The sequence below is a fragment of the Meriones unguiculatus genome, chromosome 9 (assembly GCF_030254825.1).
Source record: "Meriones unguiculatus strain TT.TT164.6M chromosome 9, Bangor_MerUng_6.1, whole genome shotgun sequence".
NCBI classification, from domain to species: Eukaryota; Metazoa; Chordata; class Mammalia; order Rodentia; family Muridae; genus Meriones; species Meriones unguiculatus.
Window position 1 is genome coordinate 46,929,436 of NC_083357.1, and position 17,790 is coordinate 46,947,225.

The 17,790-nt window shown below is 44.9% G+C and overlaps 1 protein-coding gene across 4 annotated transcripts in view; it reads left to right on the forward strand.

Moving 5' to 3' along the window:
• The window catches only part of Atp8a2 (ATPase phospholipid transporting 8A2), a 512,095-nt gene that overhangs the window by 82,752 nt on the left and 411,553 nt on the right, over positions 1-17,790 (forward strand). For 3 of the 4 annotated variants that reach the window (XM_060391096.1, XM_060391095.1, XM_060391093.1), the window contains exon 2: positions 3,232-3,376. In XM_060391096.1, the coding sequence (XP_060247079.1) occupies positions 3,276-3,376 (101 nt within the window). In that variant the 5' untranslated portion in view covers positions 3,232-3,275. Of the gene's footprint in view, positions 1-2,999; positions 3,101-3,231; positions 3,377-17,790 lie in introns of those variants that run through there. The other variant, XM_060391094.1, reaches the window with a different exon arrangement.

The following is a 17,790-nucleotide window of genomic DNA, read 5'->3' on the forward strand; positions in this document are numbered from 1 at the left end:
CTCTATTATTTGTGTGTGATGCTTTTTTCCTAGTCTGCTTTAAACCTCAGGTATCTAATTCTCTCCCACACAACCAGTTTCCCTCTCAAAAAAACAGTCACACAGTTTCCTTCTGAGATGTTTTTCAGGTCTAAGTTTTCTTTCATTCTCCACTCAGCCCATGCATTTACCAGACTTCATCTGGATTGCAAGCTGATCTCTGTATAGCCGTTCCCTTGTCTCCTGCTAGTTTGCCTGGCACTGCTGGATGCTCATCTTTCTTGCTTAGACATCTTCTGTGGCTTCAGATGAAGCTCAGGTCAAAGCTGGGTCTTCTAGAGCGAGCATGTCATGTGTAGTCTGCCCACAGGGCCTATTATTTCCTAAGCTTCTTTTCTGCACTTAGAAAAGAAAAGAAGTTTAAACCTTCAGTACGGATTTACTTTTCAGTTGGCCCCCAATACAGTCACTTAATTGGGCTTTCATTGTCCTTATCCACAATGCTCTTCTTTTTCCTAACAAAATCCATACCCATAAGGCTCTTATAGCTTCCAACCACGTCTCTACCCAAAACACAAGTTACTGTGTGACCTCTGAGCTCCCTTAACACCTTCAGTCCTACTCTTAGTTACTTGGTTATAAACAGTCATTCAGTGCTCGGCAGCTGTAATGCTGTGGATTGCCACTTGATTCCTGAAACTACTCGGTATGTCTGAGAACAAGAGGCGAGACCTCCTAGTTTGGATGCCTGCAGTATCTAACAATGGATTTTTCAGGCATGGCTGCTTATGAGCATCACTCACAAAGTGGCATCATGCAGAATCTGGGAGGATGTGGTCTGCAAAGTAGGGAATGGCGGGAGCTCCCTTGGTGATATGGGTTTCACGGGTGTGATGCCTGGAGGAGTGGAGAACCACTAAGTGAGCGTGGTCCTGGCAGTGAACTGTTTGATCCAAGCCAGTGGCAGGTCTTCTGTGCCTGTCACCGTAGCTCTATCTGGGAAGTTCAAAGGCATCCTTTATGGGGCCCCGTTCTGTGTCAGGCTGTGGGACTCTGGGAGTTTCATTCAGGTAACTCTAGTAGTCAAAACAGATCCCTGGTGTCCTGGAACTTGGGCTGTTGGATATAGAAAACACACACACACACACACACACACACACACACACACACACACTACAAAGAAATAATACCAGGTGATGGTAATGAATGCTGAGGTAGAAAACAAAAGGGGTTGATGGCAGAGAGAGAGAGAGAGAGAGAGAGAGAGAAATGAGAGAGAGAGAGAGAGAGAGAGAGAGAGAGAGAGAGAGAGAGAGAGAGAAACCTATTTTATACAGACTAGTCACAAAAGGACTCTCCATCTGTCTGCAAGTACTGAGTGCTTTAAAATGCAGCCTGAGTTGGGGATGTGGTTCAGTGGCAGAGCCCACTCGAGGCCCCAGGCTCTATTCCTAGCCTGCTGAGAGAAGAAAATAAACAACAAAACAAACCTAAAACCAAACTAAAGGCTGCCTTTCCTTTGATCGAAATCCAGGAAGCAGAGCTGATGGGGTAGCCAATATGGAAGCAGACCCTTGTTTCCTGCTGCTCTGTCTCTGTAATGAGAGGTCTTTACAGTGTCTACTGGCTAGAGTAAACCATAAAACTGTCTGGTGAAAGGGAAAGAGATGAGGGGTTACCCCTACAGAAAGAAATAGCCTTGGTGTGGTACGCCCATTCAAGAAGTAGCAGGAAATGGTCTGTTTGTCTTGTGACCATGATACAGGTGTGAGCACTGAAGACTCAACCTGCCCTGGGCTCCAGACTTCAGCCTGCTCCAGGCTTAATCATTCTTCACCAGTCCGCAGAGTGTGGCTTCTCTGGATGCTCGACTTTTCAGTTTCCTTTTCCTTGAATTAGGGATTGTAACCATTACAGCCAAGTGAACAAGATGATTTCACAGAATGTGAGTTTTCAGATGTTCTCCGTGTCAGCGACAGGTTTCTCTGTAGCTAGCAAGTGGGGAGTTTATTCTGATCTAAGATGCAAGTTTGGTAAATGATGTACAATATAATACCTTTTTAGAGAGGATGATATATTAGTTGGATGAATCTTTAAGGAAAACAAGGTTCCAAATGCAGGGCTTTTGTTTTTCTGTGAGCTTTGATTCTCCCTAAAGGTTATTTCTCAAGGTGGGAGGCCTCTTTGCAGAGGGAATGCTGTGTTGGAGTTGGAGTGTGTGTGTGTGTGTGTTTGGGTGTGCAGTGTGTATATCCTTTAGCATACACCTCCAGAAAAGTCCTGGGGAGTTTAGCTCACTCAGAACCTTTGAGACAGGGCTTTCTATCAATTTCATAGAACTGGGAGGTGGGGAAGCTCGCGGGAGCGCGCGCTGGACCAGAGCTGGAGATGGCGAAGTTGCTCCTCTGAAGTGATCTGAGCTGCTTTTGGACACCAGCAGCAGAGCCCTGCAAGATCGCGGGGGTTGGGGGTGTGTGTGGGGGAGAGCAAGCTGTGCCCACTTGGCGAGGGACCCTGATTCCACAGCGCAGAGGTGCTACCAGCTCCTGCATGGTGCTGAGGGCATCTCCCTAGGGCTGTGTGTCTCACTATGCCTAAGCATCATCAAAGAAGCCCAGAAAACCCAGCTCCTGAGTGCAATCCCTGGGACAAGGCGTGGCCTCTAGGTGGATGTCTTCTGGCTTTGACGCTGACTCCCTTGGCCTCCTCTCCAGTCTGAGGCAGTCTAGAGCGGCCCTCCTGCTATCGCCCCTCGGCCAACCTGGCTGACGGCAGTACCGAAAACTACAGGCGTGGCCAGCTCCATCCCGGCGTGCGCTCTGGGCCGCCAAGAAGCCCTGGAGCGTTGGGGTCGGGTAGGACAGGATAGCATTGCTTAGAGAAGCCGGGAAACCTCCTTCACAAGCCCAGGTTGAGGTAGGGCTTCCGAAGAGGGGCGGGGCCTCACTGGTCCCAGGCGGAGCGGGGCCTCAGGGGGTGGAGCCTTCTGACAGGTCCGGGGTGGGGCATCTCAAGTCACAGAGGGGTGGGGACTCTCAGGTCCAGGGCCCGGCAGGGTGGGGCGGGGCCTGCCGCTGCGGCGGCGGCTGTGGCTACAGGCTAGTCTCCAAGGGGAGCCAAGGTACATAGGCAGCCCCAGTCTCTCCAGAGCATCCTTGGAGGCTGGTCCCCGCCTGCAGCGCGCTCGCAGCCTCGGGCCTGGAGGCTGACTTCTTTGTGTTTTGTTTTCTTCCCCGCGCCTCGTCTCTGCAGGACCCGTTCGTTCTTCTGCGGGCTACAAGAAGGCAGAGGATGAGATGTCCCGGGCCACGTCTGTTGGAGACCAGCTAGAGGCACCGGCCCGCATAATTTACCTCAACCAATCTCCTCTCAACAAATTCTGCGACAACCAGATCAGGTAGGAGAACAGGCAGCCGGGTGAAGCTCAGTGCTCACATCCAGGGGATGGCTTTTCCATCACCCGGCCGACCCTCGGTCCACTTGCTTCCCCTGGCACTTCGCTTGTCTGCCTCCTGCAGGCACCCTGAGCCCAGAGGTCCACACCCGGAACCCAGTGGGCCATGTGAACACAGCTGCTGTCTTCCTCTCCTTTGCAGTGCTGTGCCCAGCCCATCTGTGAGCCGAGGTGAAGTTATTCTAATGGCCTCGATGAAAGTGAAGGTGGCCTCCCATCCCTGCACTGCCTTCCAAGAATCTCCATAGCCTTCGTGTAACCGCACTGATGGTTCTCTTTGTCATAACTCTCCTGAGTAGTTTGCAGAATGTCTTTGGGGAAGCGCTTTATAAGGGAATCCCACAGGCCACAGGGACTTCAGTTCATTTCCCAGTGACCCACTGCGTTTGCTAAGGGTCTTATTTGCTAGGAAACCTTGTCCAGAGTCAGCGGAAAGATGAATGAAGGCAGCGTTTTAGTGTCTGTCTGCTGGCCACCGTGTTAAGTGCCTTAGCAGGGTCTCTCCAGGGTGTCACTGAGCAGCAGGTCGTTACCTCCAGATCAGGAAACTGGAGTGGAGAGATGTGAAATGTTGTACTATGCTCATGCTACTAAATGGGAAAGCTAAAAATTGAACCCACGCATCTGACCAGCAAGCAGATTCCTGCTGCTGTGCAAAGGTTGGTTCTCAGCTCGGTGTCAACACACTTTGAAAAGTCATTAAACTTTTGGGCTTTGACCAGCTTCATGTCTGTGGATGGTTTCCGGGGATAGTTTTGTGATCTACTCAGGCCTGGATTTAAGCACAGATTACTGAGGTGCAATCTAGTGTTCTTTCTTTTCTTTTCTTTCTTTGTTTTTGAAATCTTTGGCTAAAACTTTATTGTTGGATGTTCAAGTATTACAATACCTCGGTAATGCCATACTGGCAGTAAGGTCTGGCTGGTGCTCATTTCTATTTCTTGATAGAATTTGGGAAAGAATAACAATGCACATATGTGGAGATGGTGTTTTTTGTTTTATTAAGGGAGTGTTAGATTTGTGGCTTTATTTTATGCTTCAGGAATAACCTTTGAACAAATGTAAAAAGCTTAGGATATCTGAGTCTTCATTCCTGAATAAGTAGGCTTGTTTTGAGCTGTAGAACTTACAAACAGAACATTGTGTTTTTACAAACTTGAGTGATTGTAATTAAAGTAAAAAGATGGAAAACAAATGCTGGAAAAATTGGATAAATTGGATAAATTTATCCTTTAGCCTTGGATAAATTGGAGCTTCATACAAGGCCAATAGGAATGAAAAATGGGACTACTGCTTCGGCATGCCTCCAAAAGCATTAACATAAAGTTACCGTAAGACCCAGCAATTTCAAAGCTAGGCAAACACATGTGAAAGCAGAAGTCCTCACACATACAGGTACACAGATGTTCATAAGCAGCATGACTTATAGTGGAGAAAACATGCACACATTCATTCAGGTGAGTCTATAAAGTGTGAAGAGCCACACAATGGAATATTATCTAGCTATAAAATGTCACAACATGGAAGAACCTTAAAGGTGTTAAATGAAAGAACAAGTCATGAAAAGCGTTATTTTGTATGAACTGATTTGTGTGAAATAACCAAAAGAGAGATTTGGTTATCTCAATGTATTTCATTGAATACTAATGTATTTCAGGATGCATTAGTAGTTCCTGGGGCTAGAGAAGGAAGGTGAAGGTGAAGGAGAGAGGGAGAGCAGCTGTGTAGGTTGCAATGATGGCTGTGTTACTCTGAATGCATGAAGAGCCATCTGGAGCCCAGCATTGGCCATATTCTTTCCTGTCTCCATATCGCTGATATTTCTATTGATTTCTTTGTGAAACCACGAAGGTTCATTTTTTAAAAAAAATATTAAATATTATGCGAGGAGCTATGATTGGAGCATCACTTTCTTTTCTTCTTTCTTCCTCTCTCTTTTAAAATAAGCTTTGGTGCTTTTCAAAAGGTATTTTTGCTTAGTTCCACCAATTTGGTATCTCTTTGTGAAGGTTTGAAACAGTGACAATAAAATAGGGACCCCCCCCCAATCCCTAGTTTCCACAGGAAGTGTGCTGTTTAGTTGTTTTGTAAACTTGACACAAAGGTCATCTGGGAAGAGGGAACCTCAATTGAGAAAATGCCTTCGTTAGATGAATCTGTAGACATGTTTGTGGAGGGCATTTTTTTATTATTAATGATTAATGTAGGTGAGCCCATCTCACTGTGGTTAGTGGCGTCCATCCCTGGGTAAGGTGGTGTATAAGGAAGCAGGCTGATGAGCAAGCTGATAAGCAGCACTCCTCCATGGCCTCTGCTTCTGTTCCTGCCTCCAGGTTCCTGTCCTGACTTCCCTTCATGATTGCCTGAACACTGTAAGCTGAAATAAACCCTTTGCCCCCAAGTTGCTGTGCTCATGTACTTATAGCAATAGAAAACAAACAGGAGGTGAACATTTAAGAGCAATGAGGCCTCAATACATGTCTGTATCAGGGCTGGTTTTTATCCTTAGGGGAAGTCCAGCTGGTTCCCTGATAATACAGTTTTATTTGTACTTTTTTGCAGGAGGGATTTGGAATGAGTATGTGTATTGGACTGGCTGTGTAAATGCATGGCTAGATTCATTTAAATATTTCATACTAAGTATTAAAGTGACAATATCTTTCTTTCTTTGTGGCTTGTCCTGTAAGAATGTTTGTAAACACCCTGGATCTAGACTAAGAACTGTACAGCATGGACCTTGAACTTCTGTTAAATCGCCTTGGAGTATGCGTTCCATTTCTACTGTGTGTTAATGGGAATCCCTAATGGTTGTCAGTGACTTGGAGCTCATTACAAACTGATTACAAAGCTCCTTCACATTAGAGTTCAGGCTTTTACGGAACACCGAGCCATGGGGTTGGAGCATCTTAGCAGTGCTGGAGTCAGGTTTACAAAACATTGATTTTTTTTTTTTTAACTAAGCTATTTAAGGGAATGTTTTCATAAAAGGAAATTGCTAAAGAATTTCTTTTTTTCTTAATATGATTTTCCACATGGAAAGGTTGATATTTTTCTCATAGTAGGAAACAGGGGTGTCTTTCTCAGACTGGCCCCCTCTCCCTGGTGTTGGAGATGGAGCCTGCCTTACACGCTTTAAGCACATGCTAACACCCCTAGTTGTGTTGCTTTTTGGAAAGCAAAGACCTCGGGGTTCATCTGAAGGCCCTGATGGTCCACTGCACTGGGGTGCCTTTCAAAGCCAGCTCTCTCTAGCTCAGATATACTCTCCTGACCCCAGGCCCTCTCTGGCTTGGACTCCTGTAGGCCTGACAATTACTCTATACTTGCTTTCGCAGGCTCTTGGGGCTGACTTAGACATGGTCAGGGCCTGGGAGTGTGACAGTGAGGAAAGGAGCTGGTGAGCATCTGGGAAGGCATGTAAAAGATGATGTGCTGTACTTTGGCATGTGAACCGCCGTCACTCAAGGAAGAGGCTTTATCTGGGGGAATGGCCGGAGAGTGAGCGAGCAGTCATTTCTGGATGGCCCGGCCCCCTGGCACATATTCTATATGGGGATTCTAGATTCTGGGCAGTCAGAATTAAGTTCTGAGAGTCGTGTCACCTATGTGCAAGTTTCTCCAAGCCTTGGTCTTGGGCTCAGCACTGAGCTGCTGCCCGCACTGGGCTCGTGGACATTTCCACCAGGAAGCTGGTGAATTAGCATCATTGTCATGGAGGTCAGCTTGGAAGCAGGGCTTTTCTCATAGGCATTGCTTCCTACCTAAGAGGACAATTACTTTCTTCATTGTTTATAGATTAATAGTGAAGGGGGGGCAGTGGTGGTGCATGCCTTTAGTCCTAGCATTTGGGAGGCAGAAGCAGGCAGATCTCTGTGAGTTCAAGGCCAGACTGGTCTGGGTAGTGACTTCTGGGACAGCTCAAGCTACACAGTGAGACCCTGTCTCAAAACAAAACAAAAAAAGAATGAATAGTAATTAATGGGGTATTTCAGTGTTCTTATACATATGGAAGCCTGTGAACCTAACAAGATCTCATTTTTTTTTCTGGTGTACAATCTTCTCTCCTCTTACACATTTAAGTGTGTAATTGAGACATCCAAAGTTCAGTGATGTTTTTTGTTTATTCATGGAATTGTGTACTATCATAATTGTAAAATTTAGACTATTTCTACCACTTCAAGAAGAAACTGTACCATCTGTCAGTCATCCTTCTTTCTCACTGTACTATCTATTTGTCACCCTTCTCTCTCCCCTCTGCCTCCTTCCTTCTCCCTCAACACCTAAATAACTACCAAACTACTTTATGTTTCTGTAGGTGTCCCTGTGTCAGACATTTTCCAAGGATGAAACCGTATCTTTTTATCTAGTTATATTTAAGTTGTAACAAAAGCTTGCTATTTAGAGGGATTTGATGGTAGGTCTTTAATTTTCTATATGTTGGCATAATTTACTAGTCAAAGGAATGATGAACAATAACTTACCACAGTCAACAATATGTCACCTTTCTCTGTGGGTATCCATGTATATCATTTGAAATTGTGACTTTTGAAGCTGTAAGGAGTTTTCATGTTTGGAGTCAGGTCTTGAGAGCACGTTGGTTTGGGTTTGGAATGACTCATTCGTTTCAGGTGGGTGTTTCAGCTAGCAGGAATACCCAGGAGAGCAATAGCAAGCTTTGTCAGATTAGTGTGTTTCTTCAGCTTGGTTTGTCTTAAAGGAAAATTTGCTTTATATTTAATATAAATATGTCTTTGCCAATGTAAGTTTAAAATAAAATATTACCTATCTAGAAAGAACTGAACACTGTGTGCTAGGTGTATCCATGACCATAGTTTTTAGGGGGGGCGGGGAAGCGGGTTAACCAGCCCTAATTTGAAAATACAAAATTAAAAAAAAAACCTGCTTAGAAAATTGAAACTTTTTGAGAATTAGCATGATATCAGAAGTGGAAAATTTCACATGCAACCTTATCAAAACACAGGCACAGCAAAAACATCCAGGAAAGTTACTGTCAGGCTAATGCGTGTGACACATGTGAGACACAAATAGGTACTCTGTTTAGACTCATTCTGTTTGTGTCTATGCTGGTATTCCCAACCCAAGAAGGACATAACAGAATAAAAAGCAAGGCGTCAAGCAGAATCAGAAACAGCTTTGGTCTCAGTCACTTTAGTACAGGATGTTTAACCTATATGCTGGGACTCAAATGCCACAGAGAGTATGCTGGTCACAGAGCATGGAGAGAACATAATCATCCGTGGTCCACTTGCTGGTGCGCCACGGTGCAGAGCGCAAGCGGTGCTAGATCCAATGGTGTTGGGTACTATGAAGATGAAGAGTTTTCTAAAATGCTTTAAGCTACAGAATTTAGTCAGAATCTGGTTTCTGCTAAACCTGCTAATTATTTAGCAAAGAAATGCTATGGAGAGCTTAATACATTTTTGTTGATTTGCAAAAGATCATTATTTAGAGGGGTTAGGAATGCAGATTCTTGTAGAGTTTGCCAAGTGGGCATAAAGGCTCCGTCTTTGGCGCGAAATAAGCCTGGCGTGGTGGTGCGTGGCTGCATTCTCAGCACTCAGTGGGGGTAGGGGTAGGAGGAGGATAGGAAGTTCAAGGTCATCCCCAGATACAGGTCAGTTTGGGATACATGAGGTATCTCAAAAATAAATAAACAGGGCTAGGGGCATGACTCACATGGCACAGTGCGCACTGAGGGAGAATGAGAACCTGAGATGGCATCTCTAATGCTCACACAAAACGTCAGGCATGTGAGGATGGAGAGAAGATGGCTCAGTGCTAAGAGCAGAGGACCTGAGCTAAGAGCACCTACATCAGGGGACTTGCAACTGTCAGTAACTAGCTCCAGAGGACACACATCCTTGGCCTCTGTGGACACCAACACTCACATATGCACCCCCATGTTGTAACCTTTTAAAGCCGGCATGCTAGTATGTGCTCATAGTTCCAGCAGTGGGGAGGCAGAGACCAGAGGATTCCAGGGCTCGCTGGCCAACTAGTCTAGCCAATAAATAAATCCCAGGTTCAGTGAGCAAGCATGATCCAAAAATAGGGATTGAAGTTGACATTTGATATCAGCCTCTGGTCTCCTTATGCACACACATGTATGTACTTAAACATACACACATGCATGCACACAATGCACACATGTGCACACACACGTGTGTGTGTGTGTGTGTGTGTGTGTGTGCGCATGAGTGTGCATGCATGCGCAAATAAATGGGTAAATAAATAAGTAAATAACAAAGCCTGCAATGATCTGACAGGGATAGCTGTTCTTGATAAGTTTGTTGAAGATCAAAGACCCATCAGATTTGTTGCTCATGTTGAATGCATCTACCTGGCTGCCTTTAAGCAGCCTGGAGATGTCATCTCTGTCTCTGCTATTTTTACCTTTGAGTCAGAAACTCTTTTCCAGAGCAGACACTGTTACCGGGGTAGGCTCGTCATGATAGACCAGGACTACTTATTTTGTATACACTAGCATCAAGCAGCTGGGTAGAAAGTCTGCTAATTAAAAGCGCTGCCTGGTTTATACCCGGAGCAGGATTTTGAGGCATCTTACAGTTGAAAATATGAAGTGAGAAGGTTATTGGCATTATGTAGTTCAGGTGACCACTGGATGCCTAAGCTGTCTTAAGCTATATTTTTGGAAACTTATAAAAAATATGTCAGCCTTGGGCTAGTTAAGTGTTTGATGTTTCTAAGGAAACAGCAAATGTCTGGGAGAATAGACTTTGGTGGTGAATATTTCTTTATCAAGTTGACCCTTGTGTGGGGTGCATAATAGAACCAAAGAAACCTCTGTGCTGCTCCCATCATAGGGAGGCAAAGACGTTTTGTTTGAGAATCTGGATCAGTGACCTAGTTCTGTGTGTGTTTCTTCCCACATCCCTTTCCTCCTCTTCTCTTTCTTCCCCTTCCCTTCCCTCCCCTCTCCTCCCCTTTCCTTTCCTTCCTTTCATGTTCCTCCCCTCCCCTCCCCTTCCCTGCCTTCCCCTTCTTCCCTCCCCTCCCCTTTCCTTCCTTACTTATTTTTAAATTTGAGATATGGCCTCACTCTATAGCCTAGGTTGGCCTTGAACTCACTCTTCAGCAGGGAACTTGACCTCTTCATAAATTCTACCAGTCTGGGGAAGAACCTGTTGCACGAGCACTGTGCCAGTGCGAGGTCCTTCCTTTTGACCATGTACTGCAGTGGGGGTTGTTACCAGAGTTTTCAGGCTAAGAGACTGGGCTCTCCCAGCACCAAGCAGCAAAGCCTGCCCACCTGTCCCAAGTACATCAATTAAAGGAACTAGTAGATGTAAGAGATTTATTCACCGTGGCCGCATTACAAAGAGTAGCATATAAAGGGCTCCAGGAACCACTAAGTCCATCTTCAGGGTCCTGATAAGTTGTTAGGGTTTCACAGGGACAGAAGTAGGCATAATAATTAAGCTGTCCTAAGCAAGCCCATCGCATAGCACAACATAGCACACCTGGGCTAGTTGTACGGAGGCTGAGGAGGCTGCAGCACGTAGGCACTAGACAGTTCTGCCTGTGCCCAGGATTCAGTCTCAGCTCTTGGATTTACCTTCTGGAAAACAGCACCGGAGGGTTTGCCGTGCCACTTGTGGCCACCCAGCACACAGCAGACATGCCCCCAGAAACTGAGTCAGCAGCTCTTTTCAGGGACAGTTCACAGAGACAACAAAGGGTGGCGGACCATTGTTGGGATGTTTTACGGAGAAAGTTCCTGAAAACCATGAGGTCACGGTAGGTTCAAATGCTGACCCACTCTTTTCTCTTGAGTGAGAGCCAGCTCTGTACAACTTAAATGGAAGGCTTTCAGCTGGTCATCTTGTTTTATATTAGAGGCATGAGTGAATGACTTGAGGTTGAATTTAGGACGTTGCTGGCTATCTGGGTGGAGTATTCTGTCTTAGGACTTGTGTGCACCATTGCTTGAGTGGCTCTGGAGAGCCATGATCAGTTGGTCTATTTCAACTTTCAGGCGTCTGGGAGCAAACTGCTGGATTTGCTCTCTCTTCTTTTTGAAGTGTTGCTTGTTTTTATTATATGAAATGCATCAACAATAGACAGATTTGCAGGGGATAGAAAACCATTACAGAGTCTCCTGCCAAAACTTGGGGACCATGCACAGAGTTCAAGCCTCAAAGGAGGGACAACAAATGGCCAGACATTATCCAGCTAAACATAGGGACAGGGACTTGCTCTTGGGAGGACTGTGGGAGGCTGATGGGAAGGGCTATCTTGTGATACAGATGAAATCTTCTAGGCCACAGCCGTCCAGGGTCATCTGTCTGATTCAGGTGTCAGGTCTTTCTGATGATATCTTTCCAAGGCAGCAAAGGGGTATCAGATGAAAAGCCTATTTGGATGGACGCCCTGTCTGTTCACTTCACTACCGTAATAACATTGTCAAAGGACAGCCCCTGAGTCAGTGCTGTCTGTAGCTTCTCAGAATGCCCATCTTGAAATTAAAAAAAAAAAAGAAGCTAGTTTGAGATGTTGTATCTGGGGTGCCAAATTATGGGGCCCCAAAACTGTCACGTAAGTTCTCTGTATCAGTGGGTCTCCAAACTTGTTGGATTTCATGTCCCCTCAGTATAACTTGTCAGGACAAATCTTTACCACTGCATTTAAGCATCTGTAGACTGTCCTGTGGCCATGTTTTCACGCTTGGCATGCGTTGTCAGTTAAGCACTGTGGTCCTGTGGCCATGTTTTAACACTTGGCATGCGTTGTCAGTTAAGCACTGTGGATGTACAATAAGCATGTGTACTGAGTTCTTTTGAATGCTTCTGATGGGGTTTCATTGCATGAGTCTTCTTCGGGAAGGTCTGTGTCCTTGAAATTAGAGAAAATAATCCAGAAAAATCCATCTAGCTTAGAGACAAAGACAGAAGCGTTGAGTCATAATCACAGAGACAGATGGAGAGGTGGTCACCTCTGCCATCCTGTGCTTGTTGGCCCAGGCTGCCGTGCCAAGTGTCATAGCAGTTGCAGTGGAACTCACAGCCTCCTAAACTCATTTAATCCATTTGTCTTCCAAAGGCCCCACATGCGAATAACACCACATCTAGGGCTTCAGATATTTAGGGGTATAATTCACTCCTCTCCCACCCTTCACTGGGAAGCTTCCTGTAACATCTCCTCTCCAGCCACATCATATAGGACCGAGCCGGGAGGGCGACCCCAGTGTCAAGCAGCCAGCAGCAGTGTTTGGGCCGGGGGGCATGTCAGTATAAGCCCTCAGGATAAGTCCCTTCTAAGCCTAGCTGTGCTGTAGTTCTGTGTCGAGTGGGGGCTGTTCCCCTTTCTTGAAGAAGCTCCTGGGGGAGATTTTGCTGCAGACCACAGCAACCCTGAGCCTGATGGTACGGGGGCCTGAGGGGCAGCGGAGTATGCACGAAAGTGTATTTTTCAGATATGGGTCTGCCCTTACCAGCAATGATTTTACAAGGTTCGAATTTCAGCAGGGGGGAAAGCACTGGCTTCTCCTCTGTGTTTTATTTCTTTGAAGCTGTTTTGAACAGTTGTTGGGAGCAGGGTGCTTGGCCTCACAGTATCAGAAATCTCCGTTCTCTTTAGTATTCCTACGGTGATGAGAGGCACATGACCACCTCTGACAGTGTGCCATGAGCAGAGTAACCATCCTATGTTGGGATGCTCTGACTCTTCTGGAGAGACCTCCTTCCTCCTCCACCTGTAGAGCAGAAATCCTCCTGCTGCGGTGAGAGTTAGGTCAGACTGCGTCTCTCTGCAGCTCTGGGTGCTGGCTGCATTGGTGATTACCGCTATTGTTCTGCTTGGCCATTCATGTCACTCACTGTCTAATTCTTTGATAATCCAATAAATTGATGATCTGGAGAAACACAGTGGATTAGAGTACTGCTCTGTTCAAGGGCTTTATGTTGTCTAGAAAATAACTATGTGGGCTAAAGGATAACTTGTTAGACTTAGAGCATTAGGGTCTTTCTGTGTGTATATTTAATCTATTTACCAATATCGTACCTAAATCTATTTAGTTGCATATTTAATGTGTAAGTACATGTATAAATAAATATATTCAGTTTTAGGCTACAAATGCTATACATAAGCCAGCTACATTGAAGCATAAGGCAGGTGGGGAGTGAGTGAGTGTGCGAGTGTGCGAGTGCATGTGCGTGTGACTTTGTGTGAGTGCATGAATTGTTGTTAAATCAAGAGATTGAGTCTTCCTATTGGTGCACTGGAAAAACAAAGTTATATAAGGTTATAATAAATTCACCGTCACCTTCTCCTGTAATAGAACACCCAACAAGATTCTTCACTATAGACTGGTTAAAAGCTTAGTCCAATTATAAGTGGAATCTTAGTGACCAGTGACAAAGTTTCTTTGTCCCAGCCTCCCCAGTACCAGATATTAAACCCAGGGCCTGCTGGGGGCTAGACAAGTACTCTGCCACTGAGTTGTATACCTTTTATTTTGAAATCATGTTCCACTAAGTTGCCCACGCTGGCCACTTGGCTTGCCTCCACAGTAGCTAGGATTCAGGAGTGTGCCACCCAGGTCAGCTTCTGCTCTGTCCCCTTTATTTTCTTTTTTCTTATTTGGACCATGAATTTTATGGTAATATGGACTTTGCTTAATATTCCAAAGGAACTTAGAAATATGCACAATATTTAATCGGACATTTAAAAATTATGTGTTCAAATGTTTTGTCTTTGTGTGCATCTGGGTAACACATGCCTGTCGAGTGCTCTCAAAGTACAGAAGATGGTGTCCGACCTCTGGAACTAGAGCTACAGATGGTTGTGGGCCACCGTGTGGGTGCTGGGACTTGAACCTGAGTTCTCTGAAAGAGTTGGTGGTACTCTTAACCCCTGAGCATCTCTCTCAGACTAATCTAAATTCTTAAGAGGAGACTCCATTCTATTAGGGCATACTCCTTAAATTATCTAATAAAGTATTATACTTCTATTTTTTTTTTATCCCAGCAACCAGCAGTAGACTTGAGACTACCACTGTCTAGAGTGTGGAACTCGTTTCTAAGCTCCTGTCTTTTGAGAATAAAGCTCTTTCTTTGACAACACCGTGGCTGTTTTCCTCAGTAGTATCATTGTCACTCCGCAGCACCCGTCCTTGTTAGCACTGTCTTAGATTTGTTTTTAACGCCACCTTTAAATTGAGCTTCATTAATCGCGCTAGTGCTGCATCACCAGAGCAAACTAAATTATCTCATAGACTGAGGATGTCGGGGGTGGGGGCAGTGGGAACTTCAGCTTCTCTCCTGCTGTTTTGCCTGTCAGCTGTCATGCGGCTTCAACCCACACCCATCTCAGTAAGGTTTGGCTCATTATACTCTAGGCAGCAGGAGAGCTGGCTTTTCTTCTGTTTTCTTAATTTTCCCCCTTCTCTCGTCCCCCTCTCCTCTTTGATGTTCATATAAAGGACATAATATATATCATACATTACATGACATATAATCTCTCTCACATGCATATATCTTGTGTACACACATATATACATCATGTGTACACACAAATATACATATATACATATATGTATGTATATATGTGTATATATACACACACACACATCATATGCAAACGTCAAGTTGTGGCATGTGACTAGGTTTGTATATAGTTACACAATAATCTCTCTCACAGCAAAGGCTTTATTTGCCATTGGACTTTCTCCACAGTTCACAGGAGAAGTAATTTTAAATACAAAGTGAGGTGGAAAGGAGGAAGGAAAACCACAGTTCCTTTCTGTACAGAGGACTTGATTTGACTTACCTAGAAAAATCCGCAAGCCAAACATTGCAGATATGGCAAAGTCAGGGAGCTCCAAATCAAATAATACTGTAACAGAGTAGTTTTTGTTTTTTTGTTTTTTTGTTTTTTTTGTTTTTTGGTTCATTATTAACCATTTTCTGTTCTGACGTATGACGTGTGTGCACAGGTATACACATCCCACAACCTGCAATGCTTGTAACTCATGTGGCCCTCACAGGAACACACGGGAAATGAAGGCAGCATTGTTTAATACCTGAGCCTGGGACTGGCCATGTTTCTCATGGAGCTTCTGAGGCAAGTGTCTTACTATTGCTGTGATGAACCACCGTAGCAAAGCATTCATTCCCATGTCATGTTGGAACTGACATTCATGAACAGTCATGCGCTTAAGGGCATCCTCAGTGTTTAGGGCAATGATCATGGGACCATTTACAGAGATTTAGTGTTGCCCAGAAAGCAGATCTTAATTCTTCCTCTGTGGGATCTTCTGGTGTGTCCTTGGGCAGGAGTGAGGTGTCTTATTTCACCAAGGTTCCTGGTAGCTATCGACATTTCTATCGAGTCTCTACCAACAGCACTGAGAGGTGACATACTCTCCATGTTTGGTGCTTACAATTGTACCTGAAAGCTGTAAAACAGCATGTTGATACACATGAACTTGGAAGAAACTAACAAGCCTGAAAACTTCCCCTTACCTCTTGGCATCATGTATTTCTAGCTCCTCTTCAGAAGAACACACATTTTTTTATTTCAATTTTCTTTGGATGTTTCATTGGTACAATGAGGGCTCTAATTATTTTTTTTGTCCCGTGTCATAGGCTTAACTAGATAAGGAGCTGTCCTCCACCCAGTGATGGTATTTGCTGAAGAGCGAAGTAGGCGTCTGTGGTCTTTAAGAACTGTGTGTAGTAAGGTGCCTTCATGGGGTAGCAGAGTGTGCTGAGTTTGAAGTCACAGTGCTTCTGTAGTCCCAGACAACTTCTACAGAGACACTTGGCATCTTACAGATGTCTTGAAGCTAAGTTGATGATATATCATGGTTTTGAAATATACATGGTTTATATACTATATATATATATATATATATATATATATATATATATATATGTTTTGAAATATACATGGTTTTGGCACCAGGAATTTTGATATTTTGGGATGCTGCCATTTTTAAAATGGACCTAGTGAGAATATCTAGGCTTAAGAAACTCATGACCCTTTTTGTTCTAAAATATCGTGAGTATATTAAAATGACAGCATAGCATGGGTCACGTCCACCCACAGGGTCACTCATATTTTTCAGAGAATTGTTAGTGCTGTGGCTGTTTTCTGAAGGCATGATGGAGCTCTGTGATTGTTCATAGGGCATGTTCTCTACCATAAGACTGATGGAACGATCAAGTGAAATTTGGTAGTGTCTTTGCTAGGCGCTATCAGTGTGGGTGTTTACTTTTCTCTTGGTCTCACAGTATCAGCGTGTTTGCTCTCCCCTGGTTGCGGCGCCCCTTTCATTTCCTGTTGTACACAGAGCCCTGGCTCGCAAGTGTGCGATAAGGTGCTTGTGTTTAACCTTAATGCATTTGGTGGGGGCAGGACTCTGGCTGCTCTCTGGCATGTCTTGTGATTCCATCGCGGGTGGTCTGTTGTCACCTCCATCTTCTGGTGGGTATTTTTTGGGTGTATTCTGGGAGGATGAGTACTGTCCAGAAATCAATGTAAATAGTACCCACTGAGCACCTTACAGGTTTCAATTTAGCCATTGTTTGCATTTCGACTGTGTGTTTGAGAATAGCTCCCCCGCCTTCTTGGTACATAGGCTTTGCATTGAATTCAAAGGGGCTAAAGGCAGTGTAGCAGTTGGGCAGGGTGTGGAGTGAGAGGGGTAGAGCTACCAGGCCAGTCCAGGGGAGAGGGCATGCCTTGCACGTGTGGGGCCTGGCTCGGAGCCCCAATACTGAACAAAAATAAGTCAATCATGGTAGAAGTCTTGACTCTACCAGGGTCATCATTTTCACAAGCCTTGTTTCCTGGTCTGTCAGGCGGAGTGTGCTCTCCTTCAAGGTTTGTTCAGAAGCTGAGACCCCAAACACGGAAGTCTAGAACATAATGCACCACACACACTGTGTCTCCCATCCTGTTTGCCAGGGGTAGGCGCATTGCTCCATGGGTAGGCGCGTTGCTCCTTTTCTTTTTAGCAGTTACAAACCACGTGTAACACAAACATTACCATCTAAACCTTTGTACGTGCACAGTTCAGTGACTGTGTTCATGCTGCTGTGTAACCTGCCTCCCAGAACCTTCTCGCCTGACTGAGAACATCTTCTCCTGCTCCCTTTGTACCCTGACCACAATCCACTTTCTGTCTCTGTGTATTCAATTATACTGGGTCTGCCACAAGAAAGTCTTACAGCACTTTGAGACTCCGCCATTACCTGTGAGTCTTGGTAAGCTCTTACATGATGATTTTTAAATGGCATTTTTTTTTTTACTATGTCTTTACTTTCTTAAAGATTTATTTTACTGTTTGTGTGTGTGTTTGTACCAGCACGCAC